We start from the raw sequence: 25,773 nt of genomic DNA on the forward strand, positions 1-25,773 counted from the left end.
AGACAAAAGAGGAAAAAAAAAAAAAGAATTTCCTCTGTAGCATGCAGCTGCTAATAAGTACTTAAAGGATTAACATTTTTAAATAGAAGTAATTTACAAATCTGTTTAACTTTCTGGCACCAGTTCATAAATAAAAAAGTTTTTCACCAGAGTACCCCTTTAAGTTTAATAAGTGTATAAATGTCTTTAATGGCTTATGCCCACAACCATATTTTAAATCCATTAAAATCCATAATTTGACCCCTTAGCCTGCTATGGTCCCACACTGACTTTGTACAAACCAAGGGTTTTCTTTAGAGATGAGCGAACTTACAGTAAATTCGATTCGTCACGAACTTCTCGGCTCGGCAGTTGATGACTTTTCCTGCATAAATTAGTTCAGCTTTCAGGTTCTCCCGTGGGCTGGAAAAGGTGGATACAGTCCTAGGAAACTCTTTCCTAGGACTGTCTCCACCTTTTCCAGCCCACCGGAGCACCTGAAAGGTGAACTCATTTATGCAGGATAAGTCATCAACTGCCGAGCCGAGAAGTTTGTGACGAATCAAATTTACTGTAAGTTCGCTCATCTCTAGTTTTCTTCACATTGCGTGCTGAGTTACGGTATACTCCCCCAGAGGCATCGCTTGTAGGTGATGATACTGTGCACCATGGGGGCATCATACAGTTCAGCACACAGTTCCTACAGATCAGTGATACCTAACTTTAGGGACTCCACCTGTGAGTCCTAATTTTGTGATAGATTCTACAATAAAATAAACTCAGACCCCCTGCAGTTGATAACGTATCTTGGTTTAGTGTTAAACACATTTGTTTTATATTCAATATACATCACATTATGGCATGTTGTGCCAGGGTTTGCCCAATGAGATTTTAAGAGGCTAAACTATTTCCTCTGGACCCTCATGGATTATAAATTCTTCTATCTTGGTGATTCTCTTTACCCGCAAGTTATCTGTTGTTTTCCATCTACCAGCATGCCAATTATTTTGTTGTACCCGTTATGACTGGCGCTCTGTCTCTCCCCAGAAGCTTCCTTTAATTTAACTCTTTAGTAGCAGCCTTTGTTCCTCGCGGTGTGCTCACAAATGTCTACAGCCGTGTGGCATGCTGGGAGTTGTGGCTTTGCAACAGCTGGAGACACCCTGCTTGGGATACACTGGTCTACAGTATAGTCGAGCAGAGCTTTTGATCATGAGATTGCTTAGATATGAAGCACATCCGTGCCCTGTGTTTCATGAATCTTGCAGATTATTTCTGCCTGGAGCGGATGCTGTATGGTTTCTGCCAATGTTCATATCCTTGAAGGTTTACCAGGTTTGTAGTGGCAGGAAATAAAATAAGCTAGAAAAGGCTAACATTTAGGGTGCGTCCCCACACGGCGTATACGCAGCATATTTCACGCTGCGCAAAATTTACGGCAGCAGCGGTATTCCTTGCTCACTATACACACAGGGCGTTCCGGCGTCAGCCCTATGTGTGCAGTGAGTTTTGGAGGCGGAGCCGTGTGTCACAGACACGCCGGCACACGGCCCCGCCTCTAAAACTCACTACACGCATAGGGCTGCCGCCGGAAAGCCCTGTGTGTATAGTGAGCAAGGAATACGCAGCGTATTTCCCGCTGCTGCCGTAAATTTTCCACAGCGTGAAATACGCTGCGTATACGCCGTGTGGGAATGCACCCTTAAAGGGGTACTCCACTAGATACCATTTTCTTTTAAATCAACTGGTGCCAGAAAGTTAAACAGATTTGTAAATTACCGCTATTAAACATTCCCAATCCTTCCAGTATTTATCAGCTGCTGTATGCTCCACAGGAAGCTATTTTCTTTTTGAATTTACTTTCTGCCTGACCACAAGTGCTCTCTGCCGACACCTCTGTCTATGTCAGGAACTGTCCAGAGCAAGAGAGGTTTCCTATGGAGATTTGCTCCTATTCTGGACAGTTCCTAAAATTGACAGATGTGTCAGCAGAGAGCACTTGTGGTCAGGCAGAAAGAAAATTTAAAAAGAAAAGAACTTCCTGTGTATTATACAGCAGCTGATAAGTACTGGAAGAATTGGGATTTTTTAAAATAAGTAATTTACAAATCTGTTTAACTCTCTGGAACCTATTGATTTAAAAGAAAATGTTTTCCAGTGGAGTACCCTTTTAAGTGGCTTATACACAGGTGTTTTTATATTCAGGTGTGTTTTTTTTACCATGGAAATTCTGCTGTACATGTGGTGCAGCAGCGTCTTATTGAAAACAATGGAACTCTGCACAGGAATTTCCGAGCTGAATTTTTTTTGTCAGATCCCGCTCAGAAATTCCGCCGTGTAAATGGGTAGAAAGTTTTTTTCCCCTTGTGGAAGTCCACAATGTACAGTTTGGTTTTATACAAACAAAAAAAAAATACAACTAAGGAGCCCTATACAAGCATTGATAGTAGAAACAATAAAATTGGGAAATGTATGAACTGTAACAGCTATCATGCGGCGTACTGTATAAACCATGGGGGAGATTTATCAAAACCTGTCCAGATGAAAAGTTGCTGAGTTGCCCATAGCAGATCGCGTCTTTCATTTTTCAGAGGCCTTTTCAAAATGGAAGAAGCGATCTGATTGGTTGCTATGGGCAACTCAGCAACTTTTCCTCTGGACAGGTTTTGATAAATCTCCCTCTATGTTCTTTGCAGTTATTGTTAAGTTAATGTATTTTGGAGATACAACGCAGAAAATAAAACCCTATATTGCCGAACATGTATGATACACGGAAAAGGCGTTAAAGGGGTTTTCCAAAGGGTTTTCCAAAGGATAGGGGATAAGATGCCTGATCGCGGGGGTCCTGCCGCTGGGGACCCCCGTGATCTTCCACGCCACACCCCGTTAGAATCAGCCCCCGGAGCATGTTCGCTCCGGGTCTGATTACTAGCGATCACGGGGACGGAGCGTTGTGATTTCACGGCTCCGCCCCGTGTGACGTCACGTACCGCCCCCTCAATGCAAGCCTATGGGAGGGGGCGAGCACACTCCGGGCGCTGATTCTAACGGGGTGCGGCATGGAAGATCACAGGGGTCCCTAGCGGCGGGACCCCCGCAATCAGGCATCTTATCCCTTTAATGTGTCTTGACCAGAAAAGTTCTTTATTGAAATTTCCAATTGACGGATAAAACAGCCCAGTATTAAAATTTCCGTGGCTGAATTTTTTGCTGCAGGAATTCTGCAGTGTGCACGGTGCCGCAGAATCCCATTAGGGTAGGGTCACATGTAGCATATATGCTGCGTATTTTACGCTGCATATTTCAGTGCTAGCAAATGCTAGTGTATGGGTGTTTATTATTAGACTTTGCGAGCACATAAATATGTAGCCTCAAATACACAGCGTATATGCTACGTTAGACCCTACCTTAAAAACAATGGGAGCGTGCTGCACTGGAATTTCTGAGCCAAATTTCTCAGCTCGGAAATTCCTTAGTGTGAATGAGCCCTTACCACCAGCCCTTTTCTCCCAGATTACAGCTGATACTTGGGGATCCCAGTAGGGACACTTTGCAGTCAGCTTCTTGTCAGGAAACCTTACTAACAAGTAGGAATTCTCCACAGCGGAGAACCCCTTTAATAGAGGGGAATCCTTTTCTCTTGACTAGTGTTAAGGGTATTTACAAAGAGCATCTTGCTCTAGAGGACCTGTTCTGTATTACACAGATGACCATTGATGTAAAGGAAAACTGTGTAATTTGCAAGTGTGAACAAGTCCTAGTAAGTGAGTACTGCTATGTAAAGGGTGAAGTCCGAGGTGACTAAGCCATGCTGTGGGTTTGAAACTTGCAGAATGCCCTGAAATCAGTTTTTGGCTATGTGTAAATTGTACTTTGAAGATGCCTCCTGGACTGTCTGCGTTAGATTGAAGAATTTTATTCACATTGGGCCCTATTAATAAGAACCATGAAGAATAACTAGCTTTGTTGGCATAGCAACCGACTAGAGCTATGCTTGAAACATTAGGGGAATGTTCACATGTACAGGATCTGCTGCATATTTTTTCGCCATCTTTTGTGCAGCTGATTTTGCTAGCCATTAACCCCTTAAGGACTCATCGTTTTTCCGTTTTTGCATTTTCATTTTTTCCTCATCACCTTCTAAAAATCATAACGCTTTCAATTTTGCACATAATATTCCACATGATGGCTTATTTTTTGCGCCACCAATTCTACTTTGCAGTGACATTAGTCATTTTACCAAAAAATCCACGGCAAAACGGAAAAAAATTTATTGTGCGACAAAATTGAAAAAAAAATTTAATTTTGTAAATTTGGGGGCTTCCGTTTCTACGCAGTGAATTTTTTGGTAAAAATGACACCTTATCATTATTCTGTAGGTTCATATGGTTAAAATGATACCCTACTTATATAGGTTTGATTTTGTCGCACTTCTGAAAAAAATCATAACTACATGCAGGAAAATTTATACTTTTAAAATTGTCATCTTCTGACCCCTATAACTTTTTTTATTTTTCCGCGTACAGGCCAGTATGAGGACTCATTTTTTGCACCGTGTTCTGAAGTTTTTATTGTATGATTTTTGCATTGATCTGACTTTTTGATCGCTTTTTATTCATTTTTTTATGATATAAAAAGTGACAAAAATACGTTATTTTGGACTTTGGAATCGGTACGTACGCCATTGACCGTGCGGTTTAATTAACGATATATTTTTATAGTTCGGACATTTACTCACGCGGTGATACCACATATGTTTGTTTTTATTTGCACATTTTCTTTTTTATGTGAAAAGTGGGGTGATTAAAACTTTTATTAGGGAAGGGGTTAAATGATCTTTATTCACTTTTTTTTCCACTTTTTTTTTGCAGTGTTATAGCTCCCATAGGGACCTATAACACCGCACACACTGATCTTTTACCCTGATCCCTGCAAAGCCATAGCTTTGCATGGATCTGTGAGATAGGATCTGTAGCTCAGGCTTGGAGCAATCAAACGCCGATCGGACGTGACGGAGCAAGGTAAGGGGAACTCCACTCGTGTCCTAGCTGATCGGGACATCGCGATTTTATCGCTATAGTCCCGATCAGCCCGACTGAGCTGCCGGGAAGCGCTTACTTTAATTTTCAGCGCGGCGATCGGTGCTGCGCGCTATTAGCCCAGGGTCCCGGCTATGAATAGTAGCCGGGACTGACCCGGTGTGACCCCGTTTTAAACCCCGGGACCGGGGGCAGGGCGTACAGGTACGCCCTGCGTCCTTAAGAGGTTAACTTCAATGGGTAGCAAAATCAGCTGCAAGAAATATACAGCAAAAATATGCTGCAGATCCTGTACGTGTGAACGTACCCTATAGCCGCACTTACAATGGGCAACAAGGCCAGTTTCTCGGCTTTCCAATATTGATCAATGAGGTCCAGTGCATTATATTTGACACAAATTGAAGCTTCTCCTGATTTTTTTTTCTTCAGTATTTTTTTTTATATGTTTGTTTTGTTTTTTCTTCTTCTGTGCCTTCTTCAAGCCAGACTGTTCTGCCTCATGGCATCTGATAATTTATATGGTGCACTGAAGTCCTGACAGTAAGAGCTCATACATCTTGAAGATGACAGACCTGTCTTTATCTTTATACCACAAGCCAAAATCAACAAATAATATGTTATCAAGGAAGAGCTGACGTTCTGCCTCCCGCTGATTGAGAGTGATGTTCGGTGGATGAGCTTTGACTATTTTTCCCTCGTGCACATTTGTCTGGAAAACCAACCTGAAGACCGAAATGGCGAGAGAGCATTTAAATCCGCCACGCTTCATTACAGGGATAATTTGTTCTTGCATCTTCTAGTTATTTTCCTCAGGTTTATAGACATCATACTCATCGTCTGTAGGAGAGGTTCTGATTAACCCTAGGAACCTGTGATCATTTGTTCTGTTCCTTAGAGACTCACACGACAGATCCTTGTTTCCTAGGATTTATGATGACAGTGGAACAACATTATTGTCTAAATTGATATTAATGTCTTATAAATCATCATCAAGGAATGATATGTTTGCAGCATTTACCCTTAAAATTGTAATAAACTACTTATTTCCTTTACTGACTCATATTTAAATGTAAGGTGAGGTGTATATATTGTGGAATAAGCAACAGCTGTTTCTGTCAGGCTGCAAGTGTTGGCGATACAGCCATCACCTGTTCCACTGGAAAGTATATACCTCACTCCATATTTTATTATGCAATAAGAAAATATTTTGTTTTACTATTACACTAGTGATCGTCACATGTGACTTTGTGAATGGACTATTTACGTGTTTCCCTCCTGCTATGTTCTATTATCCTGTATGACCCTTACACTTAAAAGGGTACTCCGCTGCTCAGCATCTGGAACATACTGTTCCGAACGCTGGTGTCGGGAGCTCGTGATGTCATAGCTCCGCCCCCTCATGCCGTCACGCCCCACCCCCTCATGCCGTCACGCCCCGTCCCCTCAATGCAAGTCTATGGACTTGCATTGAGGGGGCAGGGCGTGACGTCATGAGGGGACGAGGCTATGACGCCACGAGCTCCCGGCTCCAGCATTCGGAATAGTTTGTTCCAAACGCTGAGCAGCGGAGTACCCATTTAATGGGAATGTGTTATCATACAATGATCTGTTGCTTAACCTCTTAAGGACCAGGCACGTATGAGTACGTCCCTGCACCCTGGTACTTAAGGACCAGGCACGTACTCATACGTCCGTGGGAATTTTGGTCCCCGCCGCGCCGGGCGGGGACCGGACCGGGGTGTCTGCTGACCCCAGGTGCGTCATCAGACCCCCCCATGTCGGCGATCGGTGCAAAGCGCAAGTGAATTCACACTTGCGATATTCGCGATTCCGGGTCATTACGGGTCTATGTTGACCCGGAATATAAGGGGGATCGCGGATGTCTAAGACACCCACAGCCCTCCTAAAGAAATAGGAGTGAGGTGGCAGGGGTGCCACCCCTCTTATCCCTGCTATTGGTGGTCTAGACTCGACCACCAATAGCAGATCATGGGCGGGGGGGTTAACTTTCATTTTCCCCGTCCTGCCCACACACAATAGGCGGGGCAGGACGGGGAAACGACTGAGGCCCGCGCCGGAGTCCACTTAACCATCTGCGGAGGCTGCGGGCGACGATCGGCGTCGGAGATCGGCGGGCGGCGATGTCGTGCAGCAGGCTCCCTGGATCCGACGGAAGCCGGCAAGTTGCCTAGCAACATCTGGAGGGCTGCAGTCCGAGACCACTATATAGTTATCTCTATACTGTAGCACTCCAGATGTTGCAAAACTACAACTCCCAGCATGCCCAGACAGCTGTTTGGGCATGCTGGGAGTTGTAGTTTTGCAACAGCTGGAGGGCTACAGTTTGAGACCACTATATGGTAGTCTCTGAACTATAGCCCTCCAGATCTTGCAAAACTACAACTCCTAGTATGCCCACACAACTGTTTGCTGTCTGGGCAAGCTGGGATTTGTAGTTTTGTAGCATCTTGAGGGCCACAGTTTGCAGTGGTCTCTATACTGTAGCTCTCCAGATATTGCAAAACTGCAAATCCCAGCATTCTGGGAGTTGTAGTTGCGATCCCTCCAGCTGTTGCATAACTACATCTCCCAGCATGCCCTTCGGTGATCAGTACATGCTGGGAGTTGTAGTTTTGCAACAGCTGGAGGCACACTGGTTGGAAAATATTGAGTTAGATAACAGAACCTAACTGAAGGTTTTCCAACCAGTGTGCCTCCAGCTGTTGTAAAAGTACAACTCCCAGCCTGCATGGTCTATCAGTACATTCTGGGAGTTGTAGTTTTGAAACAGCTGGAGGTTTGCCCCCCCCCCCCCCCCCCCCCCCCACATGTGAACGTACAGGGTACATTCACACGGGCAGGCTTACAGTAAGTTTTCTGCTTCAAGTATGAGCTGCGGCAAATTTTTCGCTGCAGCGCAAACTCAGGGAACTCGCTGTCCTCCGCCAGTGCGAATGTACCCTAAAAACACTACACTACACTAACACATAATAAAGGGTAAAACACTACATATACACCCCCTTACACTGTCCCCCCCAATAAAAATTAAAAACGTATTGTACGGCAGTGTTTCCAAAACGGAGCCTCCAGCTGTTGCAAAACAACAACTCCCAGCATTTCCGGACAGCCACTGACTGTTCAGGCATGCTGGGAGTTTAGCAACAACTGGAGACACCCTTTTTGGTAATCACTGGCATAGAATACCCCTATGTCCACCCCTATGCAATCCCTAATTTAGTCCTCAAATGCGCATGGCGCTCTCTCACTTCAGAGCCCTGTCGTATTTCAAGGAAACAGTTTAGGGCCACATATGGGGTATTTCCGTACTCGGGAGAAATTACACTACAAAATTTGGGGGGCTTTTTCTCCTTTTACCCCTTATGAAAAGGAAAAGTTGGGGTCCACACCAGCCTGTTAGTGTAAAAAAAAAAACATTTTTAACACTAACATGCTGGTGTTGCCCTTAACTTTTTATTTTCACAAGAGGTAAAAGGAAAAAAAGACCCCCAAAATTTGTAACGCAATTTCTCCTGAGTACGGAAATACCCCAGATGTGGGCATAAAATGATCTGCGTGCGCATAACAAGGCTCAGGAGTGAGAGCGCACTATGTACATTTGAAGCCTAAATTGGTGATTTGCACAGGGGTGGCTAATTTTACAGCGGTTCTGACATAAACGGGGAAAAAAAAAATACCGACATGTGACCCCATTTTGGAAATGACACCCCTCACGGAATGTAACAAGGGGTATAGTGAGCCTTAACACCCCACAGGTGTTTGACAAATTTTCGTTAAAGTTGGATGGGAAAAGTTCTTTTTTTTTTCACTAAAATGCTGGTTACCCTAAATTTTTCATTTTCACAAGGGAAAATAGGAAAAAAGTCACACAAAATTTGTAACCCCATTTCTTCTGAGTAAGAAAATACCCCATACGTGGATGTAAAGTGCTTGGCGGGCGAACTACAATGCTCAGAAGAGAGGGAGCGCCATTGGGATTTTGAAGAGAAAATGTGTCCGGAATTGAAGGCCACGTGTGTTTACAAAGCCCCCATAGCGCCAGAACAATGAACCCCCCAACATATGACCCTATTTTGGAAACTACACCACTCATGTAATGTAATAAGGGGTACAGTGAGCATTTACACCCCACTGGCATTTGACAGATTTTTGGAACAGTGGTCCGTGAAAATGAAAAATGTAATTTTTCATTTGCTCAGCCCACTGTTCCAAAGATCTGTCAAATGCCAGTGGGGTGTAAATACTCACTGCACCCCTTATTAAATTCTGTGAGGGGTGTAGTTTCCAAAATGGGGTCACATGGAGGGGTCCACTGTTCTGGCACCACGGGGGGGCTTTGTAAACGCACATGGCCCTGACTACCATTCCAAACAAATTCACTTTTCAAAAGCTCAATGGCGCTCCTCCTCTTCTGAGCATTGTAGTTCAACCGCAGGGCACTTGACGTCCACACATGGGGTATTTCCATACTCAGAAGAAATGGGGTTACAAATTTTGGGGGGTATTTTCTGCTATTAACCCTTGCAAAAATGTGAAATTTGGGTGGAAACACATTTTTGTGATTTTTTTTGTTTTGTTTTTTTTACATATGTTAAAGTCGTGAAACCCCTGTGGGGTATTAAGGCTCACTTTATTCCTTGTTACGTTCCTCAAGGGGTCTAGTTTCCAAAATGGTATGCCATGTGTTTTTTTTTTTTGCTGTTCTGGCACCATAGGGGCTTCCTAAATGCTACATGCCCCCCCCCGACCAAAATTTGCTCTCAAAAAGCCAAATATGACTCCTTCTCTTCTGAGCATTGTAGTTCACCCGCAGTGCGTTTCAGGTCAACTTATGGGGTACTTCCATACTCAGAAGAGATGGGGTTACAAATTATGGGGGGTATTTTCAGCTATTAACCCTTGCAAAAATTTGAAATTTGGGGGGAAACACATTTTAGTGAATTTTTGTTAATTTTATTTTTTTTTTTACATATGCAGAAGTCGTGAAACACCTGTGGGGTATTAAGGCTCACTTAATTCCTTGTTACGTTCCTCAAGGGGTCTAGTTTCCAAAATGGTATGCCATGTATTTTGTGTTTTTGCTGTTCTGGCACCATAGGGGCTTCCTAAATGCAACATGCCCCCCAAAAACCATTTCAGAAAAACATACTCTCCAAAATCCCCTTGTCGCTCCTTCGCTTCTGAGCCCTCTACTGCGCCCGCCGAACACTTTACATAGACATATGAGGTATGTGCTTACTCGAGAGAAATTGCACTACAAATACAAGTATAAATTTTCTCCTTTTACCCCTTGTAAAAATTCTAAAATTGGGTCTACAAGAACATGCAAGTGTAAAAAATGAAGATTGTGAATTTTCTCTTTCACTTTGCTGCTATTCCTGTGAAACACCTAAAGGGTTAAAACGCTGACTGAATGCCATTTTGAATACTTTGGGGGTTGCAGTTTTTATAATGGGGTCTTTTATGGGGTATTTCTAATATGAAGACCCTTCAAATCCACTTCAAACCTGAACTGGTCCCTGAGAAATAGTGAGTTTGAAAATTTTGTGAAAAATTGGAAAATTGCTGCTGAAATTTGAAGCCCTCTGGTGTCTTCCAAAAGTAAAAACTTGTCAATTTTATGATGCAAACATAAAGTAGACATATTGGAAATGTGAATAAAAAAAAATGTATTCGGAATATCCATTTTCCTTACAAGCAGAGAGCTTCAAAGTTAGAAAAAAGCTAAATTTTCAATTTTTTCATCAAATTTTGGGATTTTTCACCAAGAAAGGATGCAAGTTACCACAAAAATTTACCACCATGTTAAAGTAGAATATGTCACGAAAAAACAATCTCGGAATCAGAATGATAACTAAAAGCATTCCAGAGTTATTAATGTTTAAAGTGACAGTGGTCAGATGTTCAAAAAACGCTCTGATCCTAAGGTGTAAAATGGCCTGGTCCTTAAGGGGTTAAATTATGTTAAGAAATCTTAATTAATATAATTCTGCAATCTTGCCGTTTTCACTCTCACCACTAAGCCTTTTCAACTATCTTCTCCTTATCATTACAGACAGGAATACAAAGAAAGGTGTGACACCATTAGATAGATAAGACGGGTTAGGTCATTCACAATAGGTGATGGTCACAGCTCTTCTTCTCCTCTTTGCACAATGACCTCTGCACAGGTCACAAAACATGTCTTGAACACGCATCCATGATTCAGTTTCAGATGATTGATTCATTTGTCCTTGTGGCTGTCCAAATAATGTACAAAAGAAGCAGATAAGAAAACAAAATGTAGGTGATAAATTAATTTTACTCTGCAGGTGTTTGTACATATACACAATCATGTTGAATTATTATATATTTTTTTAAATATTTTATATATTTATTGTTGCTTAGGTCAGTAACCAATAAGCAAGAAGTGAAGCTGAGAAAGTCTTACACTTCTGTCGCTATAGAATCGCTACCATTCATTTTTCATTTATTTTATTAAAGCGATATCAAAATGAGATTTTCCAACTTGTTTTCAGTGCTAGCTATTTTCCAATCAAAATAGGTCTAGCTGTCTAAAATGTCGTCTTAAAAAAAAAAAAAAGTTTATTTATTTATTTATTTTTGGAAACTTTCAGAGAAGGTAACTAATTGTCCAAGTTCTTTGTTTTCCTTCTTTTCAACACATGCTTTTTACCTTTCACAGCTGCTTTCACAACCAGGTTTCATTTGGCTGCCATGCCAATAGAGGCCATTGTGTTGTCCATTGACTCCGATTCTAAAACATGTTTTTACCCTGTTTTTGTGGTGTTGATTTGTTGCAGTTGCTAGTTCGAGACTTTTCATTGCAACTTTTGCTTTTTAGAAAACAGTGTAGCTATGCTCTAGTCTGGTCTAGTCAGTGGTAATGGATTTATTATATGTGAAGTCGGACGATTTGTTTCAAATCTATACCATCCTAGACCTGGATTACAAAACTGGCTGTGGAAAACATTTATAAAAAGTCACACATATTGGTGCAACGGATTTGAAAGTCCTAGGAAAAGTCAGAGGAAAAACTATACTATAAAGTGGTGTACTGAAGTGTAATTAAATAAATGTTCTAGCACCATATTTATCACATGCAATGTGACCATTTAATAAATTTGTTGCACGTACACATTACCACCACACAAATTAAAGGTGTAGAAAAATCCTTCACCTACATCACCCCTGAAAATTCCACCCTAATCCCTTGTATTGAAAAGTATAGTAGGCTAGACATTTTTAACAATAAGGGTTAAAAATGTAAAAAAAAATTGCCAGCACATTATAGCCATAAGGCACTTGTACATTGGGTATATGTTGGGCCTATTATAGGTTATGGATATGTTCATCCTATATGCTGGGAGTAATCCCATGTTATAAATTACTCTAAACCAGGGGTCTCAAACTCAAATGATCTGGGGGCCACTGGAGGTAGCGGCTGGGTGAGGCTTGGCCGCATCCGCCCCTCACATATAATGCCCCCATCATCCGCCCCTCACATATAATGCCCCCATCATGTGCCCCTCATAATCCACCAGCAACAACAGCAGTAGCACCCTCATAATCCGTCAGCAACCCCCCCATTCCCCCTACCCCCCCCCTGTGGTAATAGCATGAGCTGACGGATGATGGGGTGCTACTGCTGGGGGGAAGCATTAGGTAGGTAGCAGTTTCCCCACATTAGGAAGGTAACGGTTTCCCCACATTAGGTAGCCATAGCACAGTTTCCCCACATTAGGTAGCCATAGCACAGTTTCCCCACATTAGGTAGCCGTAGCACAGATTCCCCACATTAGGTAGCCGTAGCACAGTTTCCCAACATTAGGTGGCCTTAGCACAAATTCCCCACATTAGGTAGCCGTAGTACAGTTTACCTACATTAGGTAGTTGTAGCACAGTTTCCCCACATTAGGTAGCCCAGCACAGACTCCCCACATTAGGTAGATGTAGCACAGTTTCCCCACATTAGGTAGCCTGAGCACAGATTCCCCACATTAGGTAGCCTTAGCACAGATTCCCCACATTAGGTAGCCGTAGCACATATTCCCCACATTAGGTAGCCGTAGCACAGTTTTCCCACATTAGGTAGCCGTAGCACAGTTTCCCCATATTAGGTAGCCTTAGCATAGATTGCCCACATTAGGTAGCCATAGCACAGTTTACCTACATTAGGTAGATGTAGCACAGTTTCCCCACATTAGGTAGCGCAGCACAGATTCCCCACATTAGGTAGCCTTAGCATAGATTCCCCACATTAGGTAGTCTTAGCACAAATTCCCCACATTAAGTAGCCATAGCATAGATTCCCCACATTAGGTAGCCGTAGTACAGTTTACCTACATTAGGTAGTTGTAGCACAGTTTCCCCACATTAGGTAGCCCAGCACAGACTCCCCACATTAGGTAGATGTAGCACAGTTTCCCCACATTAGGTAGCGCAGCACAGATTCCCCACTTTAGGTAGCCTTAGCATAGATTCCCCACATTAGGTAGCCGTAGCACATATTCCCCACATTAGGTAGTGCACGTACACATTACCACCACACAAATTAAAGGTGTAGAAAAATCCTTCACCTACATCACCCCTGATAAATGCCACCCTAATCCCTTGTATTGATAAGTATAGTAGGCTAGACATTTTTAACAATAAGGGTTAAAAATTTAAAAAATTGCCAGCACATTATAGCCATAAGGCACTTGTACATTGGGTATATGTTGGGCCTATTATAGGTTATGGATACGTTCATCCTATATGCTGGGAGTAATCCTATGTTATAAATTACTCTAAACCAGGGGTCTCAAACTCAAATTATCTGGGGGTCACTGGAGTTAGCGGCTGGGTGAGGCTTGGCCGCATCCACCCCTCACATATAATGCCCCAATCATCCGCCCCTCACATATAATTCCCCCATCATGCGCCCCTCATAATCCACCAGCAACACCAGCAGTAGCACCCCCATCATCCACCAGCAACACCCCCCCTCCTGTGGTAATAGCATGAGCTGAGATCTGTGAGATCTGGCTGGGAAATTTCAAAACCAAGTGCTCCCGTATCTCAGCCGGACCAGCGCAGAATCTCTAATTTAACCCCTTAAGGACTGAGCCCTTTTTCGCAATTCTGACCACCGTCACTTTAAGCGTTAATAATTCTAAAACACTTTTACCGAATATTCTGATTCTGAGATTTTTTTTCGGGACATATTCTACTGTTTTTGGTGGTAAATTTTCGGCGTTACTTGCATCCTTTCTTGGTGAAAAATCCCCAAATTTCATGAAAATTTTGAAAATTTTGCATTTTTCGAACTTTGAAGCTCTCTGCTTGTAAGGAAAATGGATATTCCAAATACATGTTATTTCTATTCACAAATACAATATGTCCACTTTATGTTGGCATCATAAAATGGACATATTTTTACTTTTTTTAAAAATGAGAGGGCTTCAAAGTAGAGCAGCAATTTTCAAAAATGTCATGAAAATTGCTAAATCTGAAGGGACAGATGTTACAGATCTACAACTCCCAGCATGCTGAGAGTTGTAGTTTGGCAACATCTGGAGGGCTACCGTTTGGGCACCACTGTAACAGTGGTCACCAAACTGTGACCCTCCAGATGTTGCAAAACTACAACTCCCAGCATGCCCAGACAGCCTTTGGCTGTCTGGGCATGCTGGGAGTTGCAGTCCGGCCTTCCTAGTGGTTGCCACAGTAAAGATCACATTACTTTCACTTTCATTTCTCCCCCCCACCGACGATTCCCTACCTGAGCCGTGATCTCTGCTGGATGTCTGCGATGATCGCTGGGCCCCACGCATCTTCTCCTCAGGTTCAGGACTCCATCTTCTCCTCAGGTACAGGACTCCATCGTCTCCCCCCCCGTTCTGCCCGACATCCAGGGGTGGGCAGAATGGGGGGTTTCCATGGCAACCCCCTGTCCTGCGCTTCCATTGGTCAGAACTCAGTTCTGACTAATGGCACGGGATAGGAGGAGATCGCAGCACTGCGACCTCACTCCTATCCCTTTAGGCTGATCGGGGCTGTCACTGACAACTCCGATCATCCCTATTTTCTGGGCGATCGGGTCACCAGAGACCCGATCAGCCCGGTATTGGAGAAAATCGCATGTCTGAATTGACATGCGATTTTCTCCGATCGCGGACATGGGAGGGTCTCAGGACCCCGCTGGGCGATGTGCCGGGTGCCTGCTGAATGATTTCAGCAGGCATCCCGATCCGGTCCCTAACCGGCTAGCGGCGGGGACCGGAATTCCCACAGGCGTATCCATACGCCCTGCGTCCTTAACAGGTTAAATGCGCTGACCCATTTTTGCCCTGTATCTGGTTTTGTGGCCAGCCTAAAGACCATAGCATACCAAGGTTTTCGGTCTGGTCACAAAGCTGGATACAGTTTGGAAATTTCCCAGCCGGTTTCGGCAGCTGTATCTCGCAAACGTGGTGTGAATGCACCCTAAGTTTGGTTCCACAGCTGTCATTCTCCCTTCAAAGTTTTTAGTAGCGAAGACTTGAATGGCCAAGTTCTGGAAATTTCAGGCTCCTCCTCCATCCTCTGATTTTCTAGCCCATATTTGGGAGATCAGATCTTTCAGGTATCTTACGGTCTTTTTGAATAACAAAGTGGATTAGTTCATGTCTATTTGGGACCTTTGGGATACTGTTTGACCAATGATTATATTTAGCATCCCCTTTCTCCCCTTACCTCTCCCCCCCTTTGCTTTTGTGTGTGTCCTCATGTCTCGTTGTTGGTCTTGTCCTCTTTTTTTTTATTATTTAGCCTAATTTATTTCTAGTTTTACTATTAGCATTCTTGTTGTCTAGCCAATGCTTTTATGTGCTCATTCACTCTTAGGCACCTATGAACTTTGCCCTAGTACAGATGTAATTTTCTTTCTTTTGTTCTCATTAACTTGCTGATATTGTTACTTTATGTGCTTTACTGTTATTGTTTTAATTTAATTATTTTTACTTTCTCTTACTGTAAAACTTTAATATAAAATACAGTTGGAAAAAAAAAGAAAGTGGAGCAAGATAAGTAACACAAATTTAAATAGTGAAGTGGACCTGTTAGCAGGAAGAAGAGTGTAAATAAGTACATGGCTAAATAGGGCTTGTCATCAGGATTCCAGGCAAACCTTTTTTTGTATCTCCATAGGCCTTTCCGGTGTTCAGATATAAGCCTTTTTGATGTCAATGAGGCTCAAGAGCCCTGGTAAGTCCATCCCATGTCCTCTGTACCTGCTTGCATTCATCTAGCCTATTTTGCCAAGAGGCTTTTTCTCTGCGATGGAAAGGTCTATGGTGGTATAAAGTTTTCCTTCTATCTGGTCCACTTTACCTGTGTTTCAATGCAGACATAAGCTGAAATATTGTACATTGTTGTGCCTGATCATTGTTTTACATATCTGTTCATGTGTTCTTCAGGGAAAGATTGAGCAACTACCACTGAGTATTATTAGAATGTTCTTGCATATCAATCAAAAGTAGACTAAAGTGGTTTCTGGAAATGATGACCTATCCTTAGGATCGGTGGTGGCCTGTCTTTCTGCCACCACCAACGATCAATCCAGTGTAGGAGCCACAGCGCTTGCATATAGTGGCTGTGCCTGGTACTGCAGCTCACAGCAGACTAAGCTGTGGTACCAGTGCCTGCCACAACTGAATATTGATCCACACTGATAGCATATCCTTTAGTATAGAATCTTAATATGTAATCAATATTACACCAACAATATATGTACAGGTATATGATCAAATGACAAGGAATTAAGTTGAGCAATATGAACCACCCAAGAGATCACATAGTGCAAAATCATAGTGATCAATCGTTATACCGGCATGGAAAAATATTTATAACATCAGTGTAATATAGGTCATCCCTGTTTTTTTTGTAGGTGGACATTGCCAAGTGTCACTATTTGGTTGATTTTGATACTTCCACCAAGACACCACGGGAGCCACGGTACTCAAGTAAGGAGGAATGGATGGTTATCGCTTACAAGCCATTTCTGGATGTTTCAAGGTAAGACCACTAACCCCTTCTTGACCAAGGGATTTTTTTTTTTTTGCTTCTCACATTCCATAACTTTTTTATTTTTCCACTGACAAAGTTGTATTAGGGCTTCTTTTTTTGTGATACAAGTTGTACTTTTTTATTGGCCCACTTTATTTTGTCATATAATGTATTACAGAGCCAGAAAAATATATATATGAAAGGCAAAATTGAAATGATATGATATTTTGTGGGGCAACAATTTTTTTCAGGGTTTGCAATTTGGAAAACCTGATATGCTATTTTTATTCTGTTGGTCAGTATGATTCCAATGGTACCAGACTACGGTAATTTTTAGGTAAAAAAATATAAAAATAAAAAATGGAAAGAAAAATGAAGTTTGTTCAATGCCATGTTCTAACCCCTATAACTTTTTTTATTTTTTCACCTATGGAGCTATGTTAGGGTTTATTTTTTTGTGCTATGAGCTGTAGTTTTTAACAGTACATATACATACGTCTCACCGGTGTATAGCCGCTGGTCCTGTACTGTGACGGACCTGAATGGATATCCTGTGGCTCTTTCCTCAAGCTTGCTCATTTCAACGTTGGAGCTGGGAGATCTCTCAAGAATGCAGCTAGAAATGAGTGTTGTGTGTGGCACGCCAGCAGGAGTGTGATGTCTCTCGTGTCCTGTGGCGGGTGACGTCAGAGGATTGAAGCAGATTTCCACTACACCTGTTAGATGCAAATCATTGGCGGATGCAAGTTTACAAAGGCAGGTAACAGTGCGTCTAGTGCTGTATTCAAACAGGATCTAATCTAGACTCGTTTCAGGGTACTCAAGGTAATCATACGACCCTTTCTTCAGTAGATAAAATATAAGTGTGTATGTTGAATGAATATGGTGCTCTGTTTAAATAGCCGGTCTCCATGTGTTTCTCATTAGATGATAGTTATACCTAACATATGAAATGGACTAGTTGGCAATCAAGTGGGGATAGTTTAACATTGAATGAAAACCATGGAGTAGATCTTCCATGTTATCTTATTAGATGTATCCCCCTCGGATCCTATTCACACTGACATACAGATGGAAACAAATAATATTAATAGAAAAGAGAAGGGAAAAAAATTATAATAAAAAATATTCACAAATTAAAAGGATGTAATTCTATGTTTCTAATAGCACAGAGTATATAATATAACAAATTTTGTATATAAAATATAATAATATAAATTATAATTAAAAATAAAAATGAAAATGTAAAAATAAATGTAAGAATAGAAATAAAAAATGTAAATAAATATATAGAAAATGTAAAAATTAAGATAAAACAAACAATTCGAAACTGGAATTTAAACCTTTTGGCTCTAATGTATCAAATTCATATATCTTCTTGCTTTCTGCCTTCTATATCTTAATCATGTATCTCCCTCCCCTCCAGTCTTTTTGATCACCTGGAAACCTGTAAATTTCAAACTTAATGGATCTCTTTTATGTACAGTTAAGAAGTGGATAGATAATGGATGTTTAAATCTCCTTTCTTAATGTTATTAATGTGTTCTGCCACCCTAACCTTCAGTGGTCTTTTAGTCCTTCCTATATATATATATATATTGCTTATTGCAGTTGCATTCTAAAATGTATAATACACCCTTGGTGTTACATGTGATACAATCCTAGATTTGCCATTTAAAAGCATTTGATTGAGAATGCGCTTCCCGACTTTTCCTTGGACCTGCAGTAATTCACAATTATTGCAAGATCCACAATGAAAGAAACCTTTTATACTAATCCATGATTGTGTGTTGTTGAATTTAGCAGGGGGCTTCACTGAAGGGGCTACTGTAATACCTAGGTTTGGTGCTTTTGTGTAAACTATCGGTGGATGGCATGGAAGTAGTTCACCTATTGTTTTATCTTGTTTTATCACACTCCAGTATTTATTAATAATTTGCTCTACTTTTTGTTTGAATTATTAAAAGGCAGAATTATCTAGAAGTCAGGTTCAGAATTTTGTATATTTCTGGAGGAGTAAAAATGTTCTGTCTAATGAGTTTACTTTTCCAATGACTTGGATAGCATGGTATCTGGATACCCTTTAATTTGGAACTGTGTAGTTAATTGCTCAGCCTCCTCCAAAAATATTTCATCTTCTGTACAATTGCGTTTTTTTTTTTTTTTTTAAAGTATTTATTTAAAACCTTTTCAAATAACAACAATAGACAAAGACAGTACCGGACTAGTACAGAGCTCCTCCGGCCATTGTGACCAGTAAAGAAATGTAGAGAAATTTATATAACAAGCATATAAAAGAACGATCAATCGTGAGCCCCAGCACTAGGCTGCACCGTAACACAACATACAGACACCCAGACACTCCCCATTCACACATCCAGAGAAGCACCCGACCTCACCCCTCAACTTAAGGAGAAAATGTATTACTGTGGAGAACTAACGTGCTCCTGAGGGCTGACCAAAATCAGCCACGGAATCCACACTTTATCAAATTTCTTCGGGCAACCACTACTGATATATAACAATCTATACCAGGGTATGTATTGTTAACCATGTGAAACCAACTAGAAATAGGGGGGATGCTAGTGTCCTTCCATGCCATGATTACAACTTTTCGAGCACAGAACAATAGGAAACAAATCAGCAGGCGTCTGTGGGAACCCGGTTCCAGGTAATTAATGACTCCCAACTAAGGCTGGGTTCACACTACGATTTGAACTACGGTTCCCCTATACGGCTGGAAGGAGGGGTGGGCGGGGCTTAATCACGGCACCCGCACTCAGCCGTATACGGGAGCCGTATGCGGTTTCCTGACCGCAGGCAAAAACGTGGTCGACCACGTTTTTGCCTGCGGTCAGGAAACCGCATACGGCCGAAAAAGCAGCCGACCGGAGGCTGCGGTTCACTCCGTTCGGCTCATAGACATACATTAACTACGGTTCCCGAATACGGCTGAGTGCGGGCGCCGCGATTAAGCCCCGCCCACCCCTCCTCCCAGCCGTATACGGGAACCGTAGTTACAAACCGTAGTGTGAACCCAGCCTAACAAACTACCGGGGAAAACACATAGGGGAATTTTAACTGATCAGACAGGAACTGCATAACAGCTTTCCAGAAGGGTTCAACACACCGACAACTCCACACATCATGAAGAAGGGAGCCCACATCCTCCGTATCAGAAGTATTAATCTAGTCTGTATAAGCATATCCCTGGCACTTAGTATAGTAGGATCATTTGTTTTAAGATCCTCCTCCCATTGGTCCTCTGTCAATTACGGGATGTCACCCACCCACTTTACAAACGCTAAAGCAAAGGGATCGGGACCCACCGACTGTAGAAGCTCATAAGCCTGTGTTAGGGGTTTGGTGAGGTCGGTACCCAACAGTAGCTCCACTTCGGAAAAAGCTGGAGTCACATAAAGAGAGCCAAATTGCGCCACAATTGCATGTCTCAATTGGAGGTACCGATAATAGGCACTCCGTGGAACATGAAAATGCTCACACAATTCGTGAGACCACCGCCCACACCTCCACCACCATTTTAATAGGAGATGGTAACCTAGAAGATGGAGTGTATCTATACAGGGTGTTAGTGAGAGTCTCATATGAACCCATAATGGCTCCCGCCAGTGCCATAGCTGCATTCTCAAGATCCAGGTCGATCCACCAGGCGGCAAGACCACCCCTCTTCTTTGGCGTCTGGAGCAGCGCCCGACCCGGTCTTGTAGGTTTATCTTGCATATAGAAGGATCTCAGGATACCACCCAGCTTCACAAAAAATCGCTTAGGGGGGATCAAAGGGGACATATGGAAGACATATAGAAACTTAGGAAGATAGATAATTAAAAAAATATTAATTCTACCCACCAACGACAAAGGCAAGGAGTTCCACGACTGCAATCTATTAGCTGTAGAGACCAGCATAGGGTCCAAATTTGGTGCCATGTAATCCCCCAGGCATGTACTTGAATTAAGTAACTGCCTGCAACCCATGAGGGAGAGAAGGCACAAGTTCACCAGCCACCGACATCATTGAAGCAGGTTTTTCTATATTATGTTATATTATTATATTATTTTAAATGAAAAAGTACCAACCTTTATATGCAAAATCTCAGTCCCGGGTCTCGGCTGGTGCATATTTCAAGGCAGGCTACTCCTATACTCCTCTCCCTGGGTAGCACATGCACTGCTAAACAGGGATGAGGAGACCCCGGAGTAGCCTGCCGTGCGATTCGCTGATCATCGATGCGCGCTCCCATAGATGAAGTGAGGGCAGAAGTCCCGCGCCCAGCAGGCGTCTGTGATGTCACGCCTGCTGGGGAACTTGGCTTCCGGGAGAGGACAACCCAGCAACACAAGAAGAGCTGAAGATGACAACTTTGTAAGTGTTAAACAATTTTTTTAAAGGCAGGGAAGGGGTTAGGGATAGATTACCAATAGGTAGGGACAGAAGAAAAAAAATGGTGGGAGCTACTCTTTAATATCAATATTGAGGAGAGAAATCGGTCGGTACGACTCCGGTAGAATCAGATCCTTTCCTGGCTTGGAAAGAACTACTATAAGGGCCTCCCGCATGAAGTCCGGAAGCCTCCCAGTCTCCGCAGCACCGCTAAAGAGATTTTGCAAGAGAGGGACCAGTCGCTCCTCATTCACCCTGTACCAGTCCCCAGCCATACCATCCAAACCAGGTGTTTTCCCCGACTGTAGTGATGCAATAGCTCGAGAAACCTCATCAGCGGGAAAGGGGGAATCTAAAGAAGATGCCTGTACCTCGGTTAAAGCTTTAAGGGCAAGTCCCTGCAGAAATGGAGTTAGGCCCTCTGGAACTGCTGATAAACGGGAGGCATATAGACTACTATAAAAGGCCCGAAAAATACCATTAATAACTAAAGGGTCTGTCTCCAACACCCCAGTATCCCCCTTGATACAAGGAATAGATATTAACGGCCTACTCTCCCTAGCTAAATATGCCAACAGTTTGCCATTTTTATCTCCCAATTCAAAAAGGGCCGCCTCCCTGTCCACCAACATCTTTTGAATGCGCTCCTTTTGACTAATGAATAAAGCCCTCTGTGCTTTAGCCCACTCCCCTTCCATGTCAGGGGTTAGGTCCCTCACCATCTCTGCCTCCAAAGTCCCTATCTAAACCTGCAATGCCCTCTGCCTAGCAGAATAAACAGTTCTCTGCCCCGCAACCCCTGTCATGAAAGCACCCCTTACATGCACCTTCTAAGCATCCCACTGCACCAGTTTATCAGGGTGACACCCATTGTGCTCCCAAAAACAATTGTGGGCTTCAAGCAAAGATGCCGCTACCACCTCCTCCCGCAACCAGCCAGAGTGCATGCGCCATAGTTTAGAAGAACAACAAGGTCCTAACGATAAGGTAAGTATAAGAGCTGAGTGGTCTGAGATCCCCTTAGTGGTATATGTGACGTCTCTTACCATGGACAGAAAATCGCATATGCCAGATCAATTCTGGAGAAGGTTTTGTGGTCCGCTGAATAGAAGAACACTGGGTCAGACGGATGCTTCTAGCGCCATACCTCAGTAAGAGACAACGCCATACTCCAGGTAACAAGACAGCATTTTAACAGCATTAAAGTCACCTATAATAATAACAGGGAGAGGGAAATGTAAGCAATTTAGTTTAGTAATGCATTCCAAGACATCAACACGGAACAGAGGGGAGGACATACACAGACACTAGCAGAAAATTAAAAGCATGGCGGGAGCAGTGGACAATCACAAACCTACCAAATTGGTCACAAGACACCTGTGCAACTTCTGTGGGAAGGGATTTAGACACCAGTACATACACCTCCCTAGCAGAGGAAGAGTAAGTGGAATGATAACCTCTTGCAATCCAAGCCCTCTAAAGAGCCAAGATTTTTTGTTCTGTGATGTGTTTCCTGTAGATAGATCACATGCGGGGCCTGACTTTTGACATAAGCAAAACATTGAACTTGGAGTTAAGGCCTAGGGATCGACCGATTATCGGTATGGCCGATATTATCGGCCGATAATCACGATTTTGGGCATTATCGGTATCGGCAATTATCTTGCCGATAATGCCCCGCCCCCCGCACCGCCCCCACCGCACCGCGACCGCCACCCCCTCGACCCGCCGCACCGCACCTCCGACCCACCGCACCGCGTCGCACCCCCACCGTGATGCTAGGCGGTATACCGGTATGGATTTTTTCCCATACCGCTATACCGGTCAGGCCCCTCCCCCACCCTCCGAGTGAATAAAAAAATTAAACTTACCCGTAATGGGGGTGGTCCAGGCCATCCTACCTTCATGTAGTGTCCGGGGGCGTTCCGGGTGGAGGGTGGTCCGGTCCGGGCTGTCCTTCTCCCACGGTCTTCTTCTCCACTCCGGGCAGGCTCCGGCCTAGTACGCTGCATAGACGCCGCTACGCCGTGACGTCAGGTGCGTCGCTGCGCACGGGCGTCACTGCGCAGCGACATCTATGCAGCGTACTAGGCCGGAGCCTGCCCGGAGTGGAGAAGAGGCCCGCCGGAGAAGAAGGACAGCCCGGACCGGACCACCCTCCACCCGGAACGCCCCCGGACACTACAGGAACGATGGATGGATGGCCCGGAGCACCCTGGCAGGTAGGGGAGAGAAGCGAGTGGTGGCGGCGGCGGCCTATGGACCCGCAAAAGTCACTGCAGATCATTGATTTAAAGCGCCCGCTTTAAATCAATGATCTGCAGCGGTGTCGCAGGGGGTTAAATAGCCGATAACTTATACCGGAATATCGGTATAAGTTATCGGCTATCGGCCCTAACCTGCACCGATTATCGGTATCGGCCCTAAAAAAAACTATATCGGTCGATCCCTATTAAGGCCCCTAACATTCCAACTCATTACATTAAGTGACCCCATAAACCCAAGAGAAAATAAAAAAAACAGGAGGAAAAACCAGCCGGACTGATACCTCTTACCTGGGGGGGCTCTCTGGGAAGACCAACCACACACATAACACATCAGACAAACAAACAGCAGACCAAGACAACACAGAAACAAATGCCGAAAATAACTTTAGCATCCCTGAAAAACCCTCTCTAACACTGGGAACTTGTGCAGACCTAGACCATAAACTCAAACAGATGGGCAATAGCAAGAACTCAAGCGCTTAAACCATCCCACTCCCTCCCCCCCAGCCCAACCCCCAACTGAGATAGCTAAAAGGGCCAAATCACTATGGAGCCCTGATAACAGTCAAAGAATAAAGGGAAGCGTTTGTAAGTAGTCCCTCAGTAGTAATATCTAATGGACAGGTCCTAACCCTCTAGCCTAACGAATTTAACTAAAATGAGAGGAGCAACAAGAGTCTCTACAGGAAAGTCAATCACCCACTGACATAACCCTCTGCTTCCAGAGTTCAACAGAGAAGTCTGGATAGAAGGCTACTCTGAAATCATTGAAGCATACCTCTCCTTTAATGCGGACCACCCTCAGGATAGCGTCCCCATCACGCTAATGAAGCAGTTTTGCCAAGAATGGTCTGGGAGGCGCTCCCGGCAGAGGGGGTCTACCCGGGACCCTATGTGCTCTCTCCACCATAAAATATGAGGAGAAGGTGTCAGCAGGTAGGATTGCCTTCAGCCAAAATTCCAGAAAGCCTACAGGATCCGAGCCTTCCACATTCAAAGGATGGAGGGTGTCCTCAACAGTCGATAGTCTGTGCTCCACCTCCGTCTCATGACGGAGGGTAACAAATTCCTGTCATCCACCTTGGACACAATCATAGTTTGACAGGAGGTGAATGCAGTCAGCAGTTGAGTGAACTTCTGATCAATGGACTCTGCGTGGAAGGAAGCATACGGGGGGTGAACAGCGCCCCTCTGGGCTCGGGCAACCGGAAAACATAGGGGGAGAACTCCACCAGCCCTCAGCGTGCCCTCAGGCAGCGTGGGATCCACAAACAGGATAGGGTACACAGGAGCTGCTTCTTCCGTTCCCCTGTAGCAGCCTCCAAAACCAGGATGCCTCTCAGGTATGACAGGGGAGGGGGGGGGGGGGCACAGCACCAGGGGTCCACAGGGCGCTCAAACAACCCCAGCAGCCTATGTAGGGAAAGCCCGGGTCTGTATCCGACCACGGCAACAGCAGCAGCTCCCCACAGCAGGTCTCTCCCCTCAGGCGCTGAAGTATCTATGGAGACTGCCAGGCCCGCCCACGAAGCAAGCTCAATGGTGGCCTATCTTCTGGGATCCCTTTCACCGGGAAAGACCTCTTCCACTAATCCTCCGCTCCAGGCTCACGGCACCGCTCCTTGCCTCTTCTCCCCTCTGGCAGATACTGGGCTCCATCCTTCGTCTGGTCCCCGGCAGCTCCACACTCTGCCCTGTCGCGCGCCAGCTCCCGACTCCAGACGCAGCCACCAGCAGCACCAGCCGACTCACCCCTACTTCTGCAGCATGGATTTGCACTTGATGGGGGAGTTTGAGGCCCACAGGATTGTTTTACAGGGTAAATGGAGCTGGGCTAGCGGGAGTGCTGCGAGGTGCAACAGCTCAGCTCTCCATCCAAGCCACCTACAATTGTGCTTTAACCGGCGATACTGTCCGGTGGAAACGTTTTAACAGCAAATGTGGCAGCTCTTAAAAATTAATATAGCTATTCTTGGCTGTTGGTTTTATAAATGTATTATATGTCAAACGGTCTTGTGTAGCTCTGATCTCTGAATCCAGAAAA

At 43.9% G+C, this 25,773-nt stretch overlaps 1 protein-coding gene across 3 annotated transcripts in view; it reads left to right on the plus strand.

Annotated features, from left to right (window-relative positions):
• The window catches only part of ALG9 (ALG9 alpha-1,2-mannosyltransferase), a 198,041-nt gene that overhangs the window by 134,273 nt on the left and 37,995 nt on the right, over positions 1 to 25,773 (plus strand). For all 3 annotated transcript variants that reach the window (XM_056542769.1, XM_056542767.1, XM_056542768.1), the window contains exon 14: positions 16,945 to 17,072. In XM_056542769.1, coding sequence (XP_056398744.1) covers positions 16,945 to 17,072 — 128 coding nt within the window. The remainder of the gene's footprint in view (positions 1 to 16,944; positions 17,073 to 25,773) is intronic.

This window comes from Hyla sarda, chromosome 10 (assembly GCF_029499605.1).
Source record: "Hyla sarda isolate aHylSar1 chromosome 10, aHylSar1.hap1, whole genome shotgun sequence".
Taxonomy (NCBI): domain Eukaryota; kingdom Metazoa; phylum Chordata; class Amphibia; order Anura; family Hylidae; genus Hyla; species Hyla sarda.